The sequence below is a fragment of the Echeneis naucrates genome, chromosome 17, assembly GCF_900963305.1.
Source record: "Echeneis naucrates chromosome 17, fEcheNa1.1, whole genome shotgun sequence".
NCBI classification, from domain to species: Eukaryota; Metazoa; Chordata; class Actinopteri; order Carangiformes; family Echeneidae; genus Echeneis; species Echeneis naucrates.
This window is the reverse complement of record NC_042527.1, coordinates 14756922-14771763: the sequence shown is the minus strand read 5'-3', so window position 1 is coordinate 14771763 and position 14842 is coordinate 14756922. Positions and strand designations below refer to the sequence as shown.

At 40.7% G+C, this 14842-nt stretch overlaps 2 protein-coding genes across 3 annotated transcripts; both read right to left on the bottom strand.

The window, feature by feature from the left end:
- Window positions 1-29: 29 nt before the first annotated feature.
- On the bottom strand, window positions 30-5587 carry thoc1 (THO complex 1). 2 transcript variants are annotated; one of them, XM_029525188.1, is made up of 21 exons: window positions 5517-5587; window positions 5215-5288; window positions 5041-5101; window positions 4874-4943; window positions 4639-4757; window positions 4474-4522; window positions 4289-4384; window positions 4049-4131; window positions 3887-3960; window positions 3675-3783; window positions 3429-3563; window positions 3206-3306; window positions 3029-3095; window positions 2810-2860; window positions 2594-2664; window positions 2412-2507; window positions 1333-1398; window positions 1163-1246; window positions 878-1025; window positions 688-772; window positions 30-454 (listed from the first exon to the last, which is right to left on the bottom strand). In XM_029525188.1, exons 1-21 carry the CDS (start codon window positions 5562-5564, stop codon window positions 177-179), a joined length of 1965 nt encoding a protein of 654 aa, XP_029381048.1. In that variant the 5' UTR covers window positions 5565-5587; the 3' UTR covers window positions 30-176. The 2 variants fall into 2 exon arrangements, with proteins under 2 accessions (XP_029381048.1, XP_029381049.1); XM_029525189.1 differs by having other exon boundaries at window positions 688-769.
- A 5528-nt stretch (window positions 5588-11115) lies between these two features.
- LOC115057631 (aquaporin-1-like) lies at window positions 11116-12633 on the bottom strand. The gene is made up of 4 exons (XM_029524799.1): window positions 12271-12633; window positions 11683-11841; window positions 11416-11496; window positions 11116-11310 (listed from the first exon to the last, which is right to left on the bottom strand). The coding sequence occupies exons 1-4, from the start codon at window positions 12631-12633 to the stop codon at window positions 11116-11118; spliced, it is 798 nt and encodes a 265-aa protein (XP_029380659.1).
- Between the last annotated feature and the right edge of the window lie 2209 nt (window positions 12634-14842).

Sequence of the window (14842 nt, the reverse complement as noted above, 5' to 3'; positions counted from 1 at the left end):
TAATGAAAGGTCTAATACATGTTTTTTTAGAAAAAAAAAAACATTTATTGGATGTTCTACAGTAAGAATCAAGACTTTCAACTACATAGAAAAATTTTAGTTTCCAATTGTTTTTGGTATTAAAAAGGATGTTGCAACATAACGGAGGAACAGATTTAAGTAAGAAATGGTCTACTTTAAGCCTCACTGAGGCTATCTGCGATCTGGGAGAATCCTGCAGCATTAAGAGCTGTGATCAGGTTCTCCACAGTGGCTTGTGCTCCCTCTCTGTCCTGCCAGGCTACGAGCAGCAGTTTGGCCTGCATGTCAACGTCTTCGCTGTCTGTTTCGATCTCCCGCAGCTCTGCCGCCTTCATCTCCAAATGAGAAGCCAGCGTTTTCCACTGCGCACCCAGTTTGGCTGCGATGTCATCCATCTGCTGGTTCGTCACCAGTTTGCTCTGTATGCCTGGACCTGGAACAAAGACACAATAGGGAGGATAAAAATAGAATCAAGCTACAAAAGATGGAAATGAGTTAATTCATGGTGGACAAAGTGATTCAATTAGGTTAAATACCCCCCCCCCCAAAAAAAAAAAAAAAAGTCAAGCTGGGTTCAAACTAATTTGGAAGTCCAGCTCACTTTTAGAATGGAAACGTGTGCAAGTGCAACTGTGTCATGTTGAACAAATGACAATTCAAACTCACTGTCATTGCTGTCTTTGAGAAGATTGTCTCCATTATCATCATCATCTTCTTCTCCAGTCTTGATCTCTTCAGAGGGGATATCCTTCTGCATGTAGGAAAAAAAACAAAAAGGACAGTGTCATCAGTTACTGTAGGTGTCACAAGCACATTTGTTATTTTCTTAACTAAATTAAAAAAAAAAAATCCTTACAGGCAGCTCTTTGGCCAGTTTGCTGACCATGCTGTCCAGGTAGTCTGCCAGGCTCTTAAACTTCTGATTAGTTGGCTGAAAGAAGTGTGGACTTCTCCTGGAAAGAAGCCTTAAAGCACGCCAGCCATAGTTTGGGTTCCGTACAACCCTGCACGGACGCACAGGAAGAAAGAGTGATACATACAGCTACTGAGAGGAAACCAGGAATGTGGCCTCTAAGATTTTTGTACATCTTTAACTGAAATGTATTCTTGACGACGGACAGTTTTGACAGGAAGAACTTACTTGTACTCCTCCTCCACCATGTTTGCAGGGTCTGCCTGTTCGATGGCTTCTGCAAAGAATTCATCCAGGGAGGGCATGAACTCTCTGAAACAAACAAAAAAATAAATAAATGCTCAAAGGTAAATTTGATTAAAGGTGGAAACTGCAACTTTGCTTTCTGAACTACTCACCTGCTGTCTGACTTGCAGGCTTCCATGTTGTCCTGGTTCAGGTTCCACAGTCGTGTCAGCTCATCACTAACAAAATAAACGAGCTTCAATTATAGCAGCAATCCACAGATGAAGAAAGTTATTAGTTCATATATCTGAAGTTCAAGGGGCAGGAAAATGCAGTGCGGTCATAAACCTGGAGAGATCATGAGCATGATCAGCTGCTGCAGTTGGCCACATAAAGACAAGAGCAAGTATGAGAAAGAAGAACCTGCAGCACTGCACACTAACCATGTGTGGAATTTGCAGTACAGAAATTACACAATGACAAGTAGTATACAACATGATTATGATTTCTACACTTTTTGCACAAACTGAATGCAGGGCATTGTGAACATTTGACTTCCCAGAAAACAACACACTGGATCGTGGGCACTTCTTTAAACTGATACGAAGATTTAAATAAAGATGCCAGAGAGAAGTGTGTACTTGTGGTTCTGTTCTGATTCATTTGGTTTTCTAAACCAAATGGGAACATTTCTGTATGATGTCATCACAACCTTAAAGGGATTATTTAAAAGGTGAACCACCACAGCAAAATGTCTTTTGAAGGGCCTTATGTAAGTGAAAGTGTCAGGGTGACAGTCATTGGTGTCTGTGTTGTGTTGACCTAAGGATGGAAGTGAAAAACCTTTGTTCTACTCATCCATCAAAGCAGCAGACTCATCTGCCATCCACCGGAGATGGTTCGGTGTAATGTGTCCTAATATACACCCAGTTCTGCTCACAATAAGGACCAAACACAAAGGATGGTTGAGGCTGCTGGGAGGCTTATTAGTTCTGCAGATATGACTGTTTTTGGAGTAGACATGAACACATAAGTCCATTTAGATGAGTCATTTTAAAACTCCTTTATAATATTAAGCTCAGACGTTAATTGCTGATCCACCACCCACACAGATTCTTTACCATCACTTCACCATCTTCTGGTTCATTAGAAAGGGGCATGTGTGTGGACGGATACAGTGTCTTCAGCCACACAGACACAAAAAACACCCGTCTCCCCTCTTAACCACTCAGCCCTGTATTAGATTACGTACTTTCCCATGAAAATCTTGCGGTCAGGCCCTTTTCCCAGGAAGTCTTCTGGTGCTTGCCTTTTCCTGGTGGGTCTTTTGGGTTTGTCATCTACTGTCCTGTTAAGAAGTGTGATCAGTTGTTACTCTACCATGGAGCATTCAGATGTCATATACACAAATAACTGAACTTTAAGTTGCTGTACCTTTCTTTCACAAAGCTCGGGCATCCCTCATTTTTCCAGGCGTTCCAGTTCTCCTCCGTGTTGAGGATGTGCTGTCAAAAATGGAAAAAATAAACTGAAAGAATTCATTTTAATGTCAAATATGTAGAAAGACCTCTAACTTTTCTGAATGGGAGCGGCTACAGAGATGCTTTATTTAATATTAGTATAAGCACGACAGAGAAGAATAAGGCTTACCTCAACCATGGTTGCAAACTTGTCTCCATCAGGAGGGATCTCTCTCAGCAGCTGCAACAAAACAGTCAGATTTTACAGCACAACCTCTCCAAATCCAGCCAGTGTAAACAGCGAAGCTAAATTCTGTTGGTGATGTGTGAATATCTGCAGCTAAGGTGATGAGACACAATTAGGTTTACAGAAGCTATTTGTATGATGTCAATAAGATTTAGGACTGACCTGATAAACCAGTTTAGTTGTTTCTTCTATCCATGTAGTTTGATCATCATTCAGCACACAGCTGGAGCTGCACAAGCAAAAAGACATCCAACATGACTCTCCAACAAATGATAGTTTCCCCTCAACACAAATTTAAATGTGCATTCACTGTGCCACAAGGTCAGTGGACTGCGTCACCTTTTGAACTTGACCTGACCCTTCAGGTACTGGAAGAGAATGAGGTACTGAAGTAGAATGTGCCGCCTGAAATTGCTGTCACTGAGCTGCAAATCCATCAGCTGAAGACAGACAAAAAAAAAAAAAAAAAAAAAAAAAAGAGGCATGGATTGTTGTAAACTACCTGCCTTAACAAGTAAAAACAAGAGAACATATTCAATACTGAAAAACATAACTGTCTCACCTTTTCACTTGTGAGGAACTTGGCAAAGTAGACATGTTCTCCTCCAGATGCTCTCAGCTCCTCCAGCTTCCTCTTAGAGGCCTGCATGTCATCTAGCTTGTAGCTCTTGAACACTGCCAATGTCTCATCTGAGTACTGAGCAGGACAAAAAGGAGTAATGTCTCTAGCACCTGCTGTGGCATTTGTTATGATTTACCCATTGTGCAGTAAATCTTCAGTTTTTTTTTTTTTTGTCAGGCACATTACCTTAAGGAATGTCATCCAAGAGAATTTATCATAGCACTGCACAGGGTTTCTGAAGTAGTCCTGCAGTGTCCAGAACTTCCTGTACAAGTTGTAGTCAATCGGAATGGAACTGAAAATAAAGTTAAAAAGCATTATTATAATTTTTTAATTAAAATAAATAAAAGCAAATGATGCAAGCCAGAGTATCAAACTGTAAGAATACTTGAAGTTACCATGGTGCCGGAGCATCATCTTCCCCCATTTCTCCTTCCTCCACCTCCATACCATCTTCCTTTTCTTCTGTGTGCTATACACACAGAATAACAATATAAGATTACAATTAATCTTTATTATGAAAAATGCTCAAAAATCATAATTAACTCTTGACAGTTTACCTTATGGCCTAAGGTACTTTCTTGTTCATTTTTATTAAACACTGTTATATTATCCAGGTTAAACTGGCTCTGTAGATTGAGACCTAGAAAAAAAAAAACAAATAGACCAGAATATGCACAAAATTAATGTATGAGTATGTTTCCCAGGTAGAATGATGTATTAAATATGGCATTACATCTCTGAGGGATTGTTGTGGTCTTATTTATTCAAAGGCAATACACACACAGCACTGTTCTTACCTGATTTCTCAGAGAGTGGGAAAAGGCGAGCAAGAAAAAGCTGGATTCGCCCACAGAATACAGTATTCTGAGATTTGGACAGCCTCCTTAAAAGATCTACAGAGGTGGACATGTGTGTCACAAACGGTCATGTCTTTCGGACATTTCAGTCCAGATGAACAACAAGTGCGAGATATATTATTTACCATTGCACATTCTCAACAGATAGTTCTTCCCTGCAGTATAAAAGGAGTTCTGCAAAAAAAAAAAAAATGAGAGCATATAGTTTTGTCACGACCTACATTATGGTGGACAACCATTTCAACTGCTGTCATAGAGAAATTTTACTGTTTTTACTGAATGTTACTTACAGATTTCCAGGTGGAGACATTCTCTTCTACAAAAGAGAAAATTTTGTCACACTGGTCGAGAGGAAGGCAGTCCAGTACATCTCCCAGCAGGAGAAAAGGTGTCGTAGCAGAGCAGATACCTTCACAGAGAGACAGAAACAAGTTGGCTGGAGCTCAATTGCCACAAATATTAAAACTTAAAATTCACATATTGACAGTTTTACACACTAACAGTTTTGCTAATTTGACAATATACCTTCTGTAACGGCATCAATACTCAGGTAGATGAGAGACAGGTAGTCATCACAGCTTGACTTTTGTTCAATCTGCAGAGAAAGACAGATTGCAAACTTTTGTGTCTCGTCGTGAATCGAAATGTTGGGATTAAAACAAAAAAAAGAAGACAATTACTAGTTTCCTTACAATCTGATCACCAAGAACGCCCCGCAGTGCCTGGTCAAGTGTGGTTTTCTTTTCTGTCTCACTGCAAAATGACACAAAAACAAGTGATTGCTATGCGTTCATATTAAACCAATTAAGGCGGCTGAAAAGGTGTTGACGTTGTTCAACCACAGAGGCTGAATAAATATCACTTACTTGCCGGGGGTCTGGTTGAAAGCGTTTATCAAAGGTTTGCTGGTTTTACCAGTTAGGGCGAACCTGGCAGAAGCCTGTAAGGTAGTGAGAGAAAAGGAGAAGACATTTATGAGAAGAAAAACACACTCAGGAGAGCGTTTTCGTTAGCTTAGCTAGCATTCGCTAACTGCTATAACTACAGTGCCGACTGGGAGCTTCGCCTGCAGAGACGGACGTGAGTACAACTTGTGATTAAAACTGTGAAACGGGGTTCTTTAATGGCAAGTCTTTCAAAAACGTCTGAGATTTCAGCCATTTCTTACCGTAAATTTATCTTTCGCCTCGACAAAATTAAATAAAGCCGGCGACATCTTTGTACAGTTGAAACCGGAAGTGACGCCAAACTCTTTCCGGTTTCCTCCGTGGTTGGGAGGGATGCATTCAGGAGCGCTACGGCTCGGAGTTTATACTGTTCCATTTCCAGTCTTTTCATAAACAAATGCATTTGCTGGCTAAAGCTTCTCCCTGCCGTTTCACAACACTTATTCAAAACTTGATCAAGATTCAAAGATTTAAAGTGTTAGTCATATGTGCAGTAAAGAAGCGCGTTTCCCTTCACAACGAAATTCTTATTTGCTGTTCACAGTGAATGCGCGCATACATAAAAATAAATAGAATTTAAAAAATGTTTAAAAATACAATAAACAGGACAATCTCAAGCAGCAATAGAAATATAATACAATAACAGTCAGTGTGCAAAGTGTGTAACAGTTACCTGGCTGTCACATGAGGTAGTCGATGCAATTATTAAATGTATACTTGATTATAGCTCCATTTAGTGTTTAGCCAGTTAATGAATGGTTTTATTGATTCCCAGGCACACAAGAAAATATTTAAAAACTTCCTTTAATAACACGCAAGCCTAATCCATTTCGGCCACAGAGAGGCAGTGTTACACACCATCATGTCCACGATAGTCAGAGCCTCCAGATGAAAGACTGCTTTGCTCACACACATGAAATAGTCTCCCCCACTTTCTCTCCCTCTCTCTCTCTCTCACTGTGCCTGTGTGTATGTGAGTGTGAGGTTTGTATCCACAGCAGGATAAACCTGAAATCCACCCTTTCCTGATGATAATCCCCTCAGCGTTTTACTTCATGTGAACGTGCAGCTACTGAGAACCTACTTTATGTGACATCTGCCGGCCTCACAGCCACCATCACTGAATTTTACAGCTTTCTTTTGGTCAAGGTTTATCAGTCAGATAATGTTAAACTCTGTGCCCTGGCCATGGGTGCAGTCTGAGACAGGGTTAAGGTCATTTTGGCATTCAGTATGAGAAGGCTTCACAGAGGTCACAGCAGTCATATCTTTGTAATTTTACTTGTGTGGTTGTCAGTGCACATTTTCATGCGTATTGGGCGTACAATTTAAAGTGCAAATACTGAGCTGCAGGGCATACATTCTTTAATGGGATCTACTGTTATACAATATCACACGAAACATAAAAACCAATGGTGCATTACACTGTACCTGCAAGCACAATTGGTATATTTTCAATCACATAAATTTAAGGTCTATGCATGTGTTTGATTTAATCATCATATCGGGACCAATTTGATAAGCATGTTTTGATGCTGTATTTACAAAACTCATTTAAATAAGGTGTCTTAATGAGATTACTTTGGTTGTTACAAAGTATTATTCAGTGCACTAAAAACAACCTGGTAATTTGAGTGACAGCCGTTCTCAAACCTTTGTTTGGACTTTGCTGGTGGAGTGACCCTTTGGTTTACATATGAATCAGGGATTGCGTCTGCATGTGTAACAGAGGCAACGTGAAGACTTCGGCCTGTTTTTATCTCTGTTTAGCAGCAGGTTCACGGGTCAGAACCTTTGAAGTAGCTTGCAGTAGTGGGACCATTCACCCTGTGACATGTGTTTATAGCGGAGCAGTTGCAGAGGCTGTTAACTGACCCTGAAGGTGTTATGCTGATGTTTGGAGAAAAACACTAAAGCTGCGTGAATGTAGGCGAATACTGTCACATTGAAAGTGAGGGTTCTTTTTTATTATACTTCTGTTAAATCACTGTAGTGAGACATGATTTTCTTTATGACTGACACCTTCCTGTACACAAGTGTCACACACATCCTCAGCCACCCCACCCCTTTTGACACATCATTTACTGAAACATTGACAAGGACCATGAAAAGCAGAAGGGGAGTGAGTTTGGTGAGTAACTCGAAGGGTGCAGATAGGAGCATTCAGTATATACTCAGGATGTGTGGACAGGGTGAAGGAGGTTAGTGGTTGGGTCAAGATTGCATCTAAATACAATTAGTTTCCAAATTGTCTTGTTGGCAACTAAGAGACCCGGTGTATGTCCATCTAAAGATTATGGCATGATATTTCCATATTCCTTATATTTCTTTTTGACAGCAAATGTCTCCCTTTGCTCCAACTAATAAGAAATCATGACATTACTTTCTAAAATTAGTCTCTAGTTTTACATAAAAAAAACATAAAGAGCAGTAAGCAGTATGTGTTGGAGACTATTAAGGTCAGAACAGTTGAATTTTGCTGCTGTGGAGAGTATTTACAGCAGGATGATGGTATGTCTGGGAATGGTTTATAATAAACAACAAAGCCCTTTTCAATGTAATAAAGCTAAAGTGGTTTTAAAAGTTTTGCTGTACAAGGGGAATGAAAATATAGCACAGAAAATTATATCAGGCTACCCCGACAACTCTTATATTTTATATAGAATATTGCCAGTTTTATTGTTGAAATTATTAGTGCAAAAAAAGGTTTTCTATCACAGAAATGTTTGTTAAAAAGGCCACACTGTTGGATATTACTGTTAATAGGTCGCTGTAGAATCAATTAAAAATGTGGTAGGACTTCCATTCCTACATGTTTGTTTTGTCTTGATAAATATAACAAGAGGTCTGCTGAACACTCTTCCAAGCCAAATCATGGAATAATCAAGCCCAACATAAGAGCCAAAATTATTTGATGAAGGACACTCTCAGACAAAATGACTGAGGCGCAACAAAAAGAGCATTGTCCATGTTGTTGAGGACAAACTCCAAAACAAGAGTCCAAACACAATGCACTGACCTCCGAGGTTAAGCACACAAAGGAGGGAGATTTTTAGATTGGCCCCCATCACATGACCAGTCTGAGAAAATAAAAACTCATGCGAAGAAGGGCCGTGTCATATAAGTGAGATAATCCCATCAACACAGCAAGCCTTCATTGGTTAGTTGAAAAATGCAGGCTTAAAAAGAACCCAATTGACAGCGTTGTGATAACAAACACCAGAGCAAAGCAACGTTTTTCCTCAAAACGAGCTGAGCCTGGGGAGTGATGTATAGACCCAATGCAGACAAATATTTGCAATCGGATCTGTTCCACTCATGGCAATTACATTTAATGAAATAATGATCTTTTCTGCCTCTGTAGACTCGTCTAACTTCCTCCCCATACTCAATGTTGAATTTATTGTATGCTGCATCTACATTTGTGTTACACACAGAGCATACAAGTGATTTTCCATCATGGATTTTAGCAGGTAAAAGCTGTAATAAGTGGAAGGTGGAGCAGAAATGTAGGCTAGACCTTTACTAATTCACAGAACATTGTAAAAACATTTGGGACGGAGAGATTTTGTTAATGATCATCTCACACGTAGCACTATAACAGCATGTTCAATGAGGGGATGTGCATCCAACCAAAGCAGCTGTCGCGGCCCTGATTGGTGCTCAGCAAACAATAACTAACATCTACTTAAAAAACCTTGGCTGGATTGCCTTCAGGCTTCCGGCTTACTCTTGAGAAATGTTCTACAATAATGTTGAAAGTCATTTGATGGTTATTCAATGATTAGCCCAGGGTGTGTGAACCATCAAATGTACTCATAGGCCATAAAACGGGATGTGACAGACCGCAGGCGTAGATGGAAGCAGGCCGTTCTTTGTGACAACGCCAAACAGGAAACCTCCAAGATGGCCACGTCTTGTCATGCTTACTGTTATGAAAAAAAGTTGCTTTCTGCTCTCTCTATTATGAGCTATTCATTGGTTTAAAAACATGACGCTCCGGCATTTGCATTTCTAAAGCTTATTTGTTAGTTCGGCCACAGACAGAGTTAAGCTATACCTCCGGGCTTCTGCTGTCATCTCCCGTTAATTCAACCTCACGTCCATCTTCTCATCGTCTGCACCACGTGGACATTCCTGCATGCTCACAAGACTGGTGGTGGTGGATACAGAGGGATATTGGAGATGAGAGCTGCTGCTATTCCTCTGCATGCTGGCCATCCCACCTGGAATGAAAGCAGCATTGAGCTACATCTATCCTGTGTAGCGTCTCTGAAATGAGTTAAAAAAAAAAAAAAAAGAAAAAACTAACCTGTGCTGCCGGCTGACATTTCCACAGAAGTCCTTCATTCAATTATGCATTAAAACAGGTCCCATTGAGTACGTAGGATTGATTCAGCATCCTGAGAAAGTTTTATGTAAATGGAAATACATTCATATCAGATTATTTAACAATGTATTCCCAGGAAGTGTTTCAGTTTGTCATAATTACGTTTTCTTATGAAATATATACAGTATGCATGTAAAACATGTACTGGCATCAGAGATAGCAGAAACACCTTAAACCTTTCAGGTGTATCGTTCTACCAAAGTTAACCATTTAAAAAAAAAAAAATAATAAATATGCCTTCAATTTCTGCATCGCTACATGCATGCAATAGCAAACAAGACACCCAGAGAAGTTGGTAGTGTCTTGTTTGCACCTTTTGAAGTGGCTTAATGGTGCCAGGAAAACACTAATAAAAATGTCAGCCACTTCTCAAAGTTGCCACTTCCAATTTGTTTTCAGCTGCCCGACACATGTTTAGTAGCCTTTGCAACTGTGATATGTAGTGCCTGCTTCCTGAACTGCTGGAAAACCCATACACACTGAAAGATTATGTAACAGAGAGGGAAACTCCTGAATCATTTCCACCACTTTCTGAACGCAGGAAATGTATATTGGCACACTGCGGACCAATTCAGACTAAAGAAAATGTTTGCTTTACAACTATGTAGATAGATTTAAAAAAAAATAAAAATAAAAAAAATATTGTGGTTTGACAACAAGCTTCAAATTGTTTCAAAATTTTTTTTCCTCCTTTTAAATTGTCTTTGAAATTAATGAATTTGTGAACCAACTCCTGGTGATTTGAACACCAACATCTTCATCAAATGGGATTAATCTGTTGGTGCTTTTGTCAAAAGTGCTGTATCTGACATCAAAACTGTCTGGCACTCGGTCACACACAGCACAGGCTGAAGTGTGGCAAGAACAAAGCTTTAAAATGCAGTCACTTCTTTTACTGTAACAACAAAAGTCTGCAACTACAGCAAAACAGAAAGTTGGCCTTGGTGGCGGGGGGGGGGGGGGGGGGGGTACAACCCTGGGATATCAATTCCTAAAAGCACTCACCCCACACATCTGAGCCAAGATGGAGCCCACAGATTTGAGTACCGGTCTGCCAGATGACCAGCAGGTCCAAGGTAACTGCCGGGTTCAGGTCTGCTGCACAGATATGCTTCGAGTTAAGATGATGGCACCGTTCTAATCGAGACAGCTGATATACCAACAGGAACATACTAATTAGCTGGATTTTTTTTTTCCCCCAGAATAATCCAAAATACCAGGTGACATTTTCTGGCATCCGTTTCCCACATTTGCTCAACTGAACCCCTACTCGACTATTTCAGTACACGTTTGTCTGCAGAGAGGAGAAGAGAAGAACCAGGACAGGGATTCAAGATGCTGAAGATTTGACCATCACAGAGGAGGTGACACCCATGCTGAAAAAGCACTTTATTTGATATAAATAATCTGAATACAGTAGTCATTTCCACTTAGACTGTCTCCTTTGAGCATTTTTCATCCGTAGTGCTTCCCAGGAGGGGCTCCCGAACTTCATTTTCAGTTGAAGAGCCTCTGCAGAACAGAACTCTTGATTTTTCGCTGAAGGGCTCGTCTCTGGGTGCCAATAGATAATTATAGAGAAGAGCTGCTGTCACACCAGCGCTCATTGGTCCTGCCCAGTACACCTGAAAAACAGACAAGGACAGAAAACGCAGCCGTTTCAAGGGGAGTGAGTCATACATACACTTATTGCACTTGTATTATCTGCTTTACAGCTTCACTATACATACCCAGTGATTATCAAAAGACCCCAGTATAATTGCGGGCCCAAAGGATCGTGCTGGATTGATACTGCATCCTGTGTAGCGGATCTGAAAAGCGTATCAGAGGAAAAACACCACTTGGCTGTCTGGCTGCACAGCATCAGATTACAAGAAAACCTCCTTTAAAGCCAGGTTCATCCTACGCAAACCCATTGTATCAGGCCACAGCAATGTGGAGAAACCATCTAACAATCTAATGAAAGGGGAAATGAAGGAATGTTTTGATGTACTTACACCAGCAAGATGTCCCAACCCTACAGACAGTCCGATTGCCAGGGGTGCATATCCACTGACCTCACGCCTTTTGTCAGTGACTGCCAGCACACACAGGACCAGCTGGAGGGTGAGGAGGAACTCCATCACAAAACCTTGACCTGGGCTGATTCCATTTAGCTGCAAAGTGGAAAAACCCTTCAGTTTGTATACAGATGAGTTCCTTCACTTCCCCTTCTGCACGCCAAATTATGAAAAATCCCCTTTAAAAAAAAAAAAAAAAAAAAAGAAAAAGTTTGACTATGTTTTTGGTGCTTTAAAGAATCCAAAGGCAGAGTGTTCGTCTTTGTGGCACACTAGGTTCAAATCAGTGATAATTGAAATGTGACATTTAAAATTGAATGACTTATTTCCAGCAGTTGGTCAGCATGGATATCTTAAAGTGAACACCGAACCTTCCCCCCCAACAATGAGTTGTCTGGCTTTTACAGAAAACTAGGCCAGGGCAAGAAGCAATTCCCCAAACGCCACTCAAAAGGGAGGACTAAATGTCATTCATCAAGGGAAGTGTGACTCAGAAAATTTTGGAGCAGACGGATTCCACCTTACCTTGTTAATGCCAAGTGAATCTGTGGTTTCTGGCCTGGTACCGTAGACGATGGCACTGCCAGCCACTGCTCCCAAAAGCTGAGCTATTATATAGAAAAAGGCTCTGAGGAGGCTGATCTGGCAGCTGGACAGGAGTCCCAGGGTGACAGCAGGATTCAGGTGGGCACCACTAATGTGACCGATACACTGGGCTAAAGTGGCAATGGACAGACCAAAGGCAAAGGCCACTTTTATCTCCTGGTCAGGGTAAGTGTTATTTTTGTCACCAATAACAGCCGAGAGACCAATGAAGATAAAGACGATCATTCCCAGAGCCTCGGCGAGAACTGCCCTCCAGAAGGCCCACTCTTTAATTTCCAACATGGCTATTTGGACGGCCTTATGCTAACAAGAAGATTATGTCTGATACACCAAAACTGTGGCAGAGGCAGAGACTTGGTTCCACCAGCAGCCCAGCTGGAAACATCGTGAGAGACATTTGCCAGCACTCATCAGGCACGTGGCTTTGAAGAATCAGGTCTGATTAGAAACAGCTGAGAGATCTATGTTTGAGCCAGTGAAAGTGACCTCCATGTCTCCGGCTCCCTTCAGTACTTTTCCAGGTTAACGGAAGGTGGAGCTGCATTTTGCAACATATTTAAAAACAGATTTTCTTTAGGTCAGATGAGGTGTTGAACTGAATGATTCAGGAAACATGTTCAAAAGGTTAAAAGGAAAGAAATCATCATGAAATAAAAAATAATGAGTTTTACTCCACAACTTGATATTAATATACACATCTTGATACAAAAATGATTTACACATTTTAGGACTGCCCTAATATACAATTAAAAATTATTCAACTAAAAGATATATTCATATTATGGTTTGTCTTACATTAAGCATGTGAAGGAAGTCTGTCAGACTTTTTTTTTCCATGCATCTGTGGAAAAGGATTTGCTCCTATTAATCTATGTCACGCAGGGGCAGCTGCATTGAAGGCAACATTAGTCATGTGCCATATGACGGAAATGGGACCTTTTGAATTCACGCCAAGATAACCAACCTCTTATTTTTCTTTTGTGTGGGAAGAACCGGCAGGTTGAAAGATCACTGTGCTCCATGTCTTCTTGTCAAAAGAAGCGTCACCTTTGACCTGAGCCACAATGTGTCTCTCTAAAAGGAGATCACATCCACATTTCTCTTCTCCTACTAAATCTAGTTTCTCTTTACTTGATTTCTATACATTTTTGATAAGTTTTTTCAAAACCTTTATTCGGTTTTTGGATTCTGTATTGTAAATTGTTCCTGCCATCCATCTGAAATGAACATAGTTAATATGCTTCAATTTCGACACAGCAGCATTTGCAGACTCACAGACAGAGATGGCAGCATAGCTGGGATTCATTATGTCAGAGGAGCAGGATGGAGGACATGGAGAGCAGACAGAAAGAACACAGGGGTTGTGCTTTCTGACCCAGCAAGCAGCAGCAGCTCTGTGAGCAACAAACTGCCTACCAACATTTCATTTGTTGAAAAAAGAAAAAAGAAAAACCCCCTCGTTTCCCTGCTGGCACATGTGTATGGGACACTGTACTACTTCATTGTATGACATTTCATATAGCCAATCTCCACCCGAGCATCCACCTGTGGATCGACATGCCCCCCGGGGGGGCGTTGACCGTGTCCCACTCTGCCCTGTTGTGCACAATGAGTTTCTTTGGGGCCACTGAAGAGGTCCGAGCCAATAGGCCAAGTCTCATCTCTCTATATATTCAACACACAGTAATCTAATCCATACGAGCTCATCCACAACGTTCACACCACCTCTTGGCTTTCAGATCTAAATAAAATACAATAAATCAAAAAACATTCATTTGGAAAAATGTCGCTTCTAGCACACATAACACGAGGATGCAGCTGTTCTAAAGAAGGCCAGATCCACTTCTGTCAATAAGAGACACTGAAGATTACAGGATGAACACTGACTCTTTAGGAACAGACAAGCAGAAACAAATCAGGTATATGATTAATATGTATGCTTTCTGTTAAACAGAGTAAAATGGTGCCTGCAGATTTAGACCCACCTTCTTACAGTTGCACCAAATAAATGGAAAAAGAGAAAGTGTGCCCATAAGAAAAAAGAAAGAAAGAAAAGAAAGTACTTAACTGTGTTGAGCGGGTCCAGTTCAGGTTTCCACCAGAGTCCAGGTCCAAAGATAGAGGTACAGTTGGAGGTGAAGGTGCACTGTTGGGAAAAGGCTCCTAATCACATATTATATCTTATCACATATTTCTCAGACATCAGATCACGGTTGACCACCACAGATGATCACATCAGGCGTCTAAGAGGCAGCACGCAACCTGTGAGCAGAGACGGAACAATCAGTACAGCTGTCACACTGGCTGCAAATATATCTGTTTTTCGTGCATGGTGGGGAAAAGGAGCTGAAGCAGACCTGTATGAAGTGGATTTAAAGTTCTTAGAAAAATACTGATAACCTGAAAAACACAGAGAGCAGAAAAAATCTAACTAATCAAACTATCCACCCTATTATTTCTCTGGGTCGGACAGGTTGATTTCAAAAAGCAA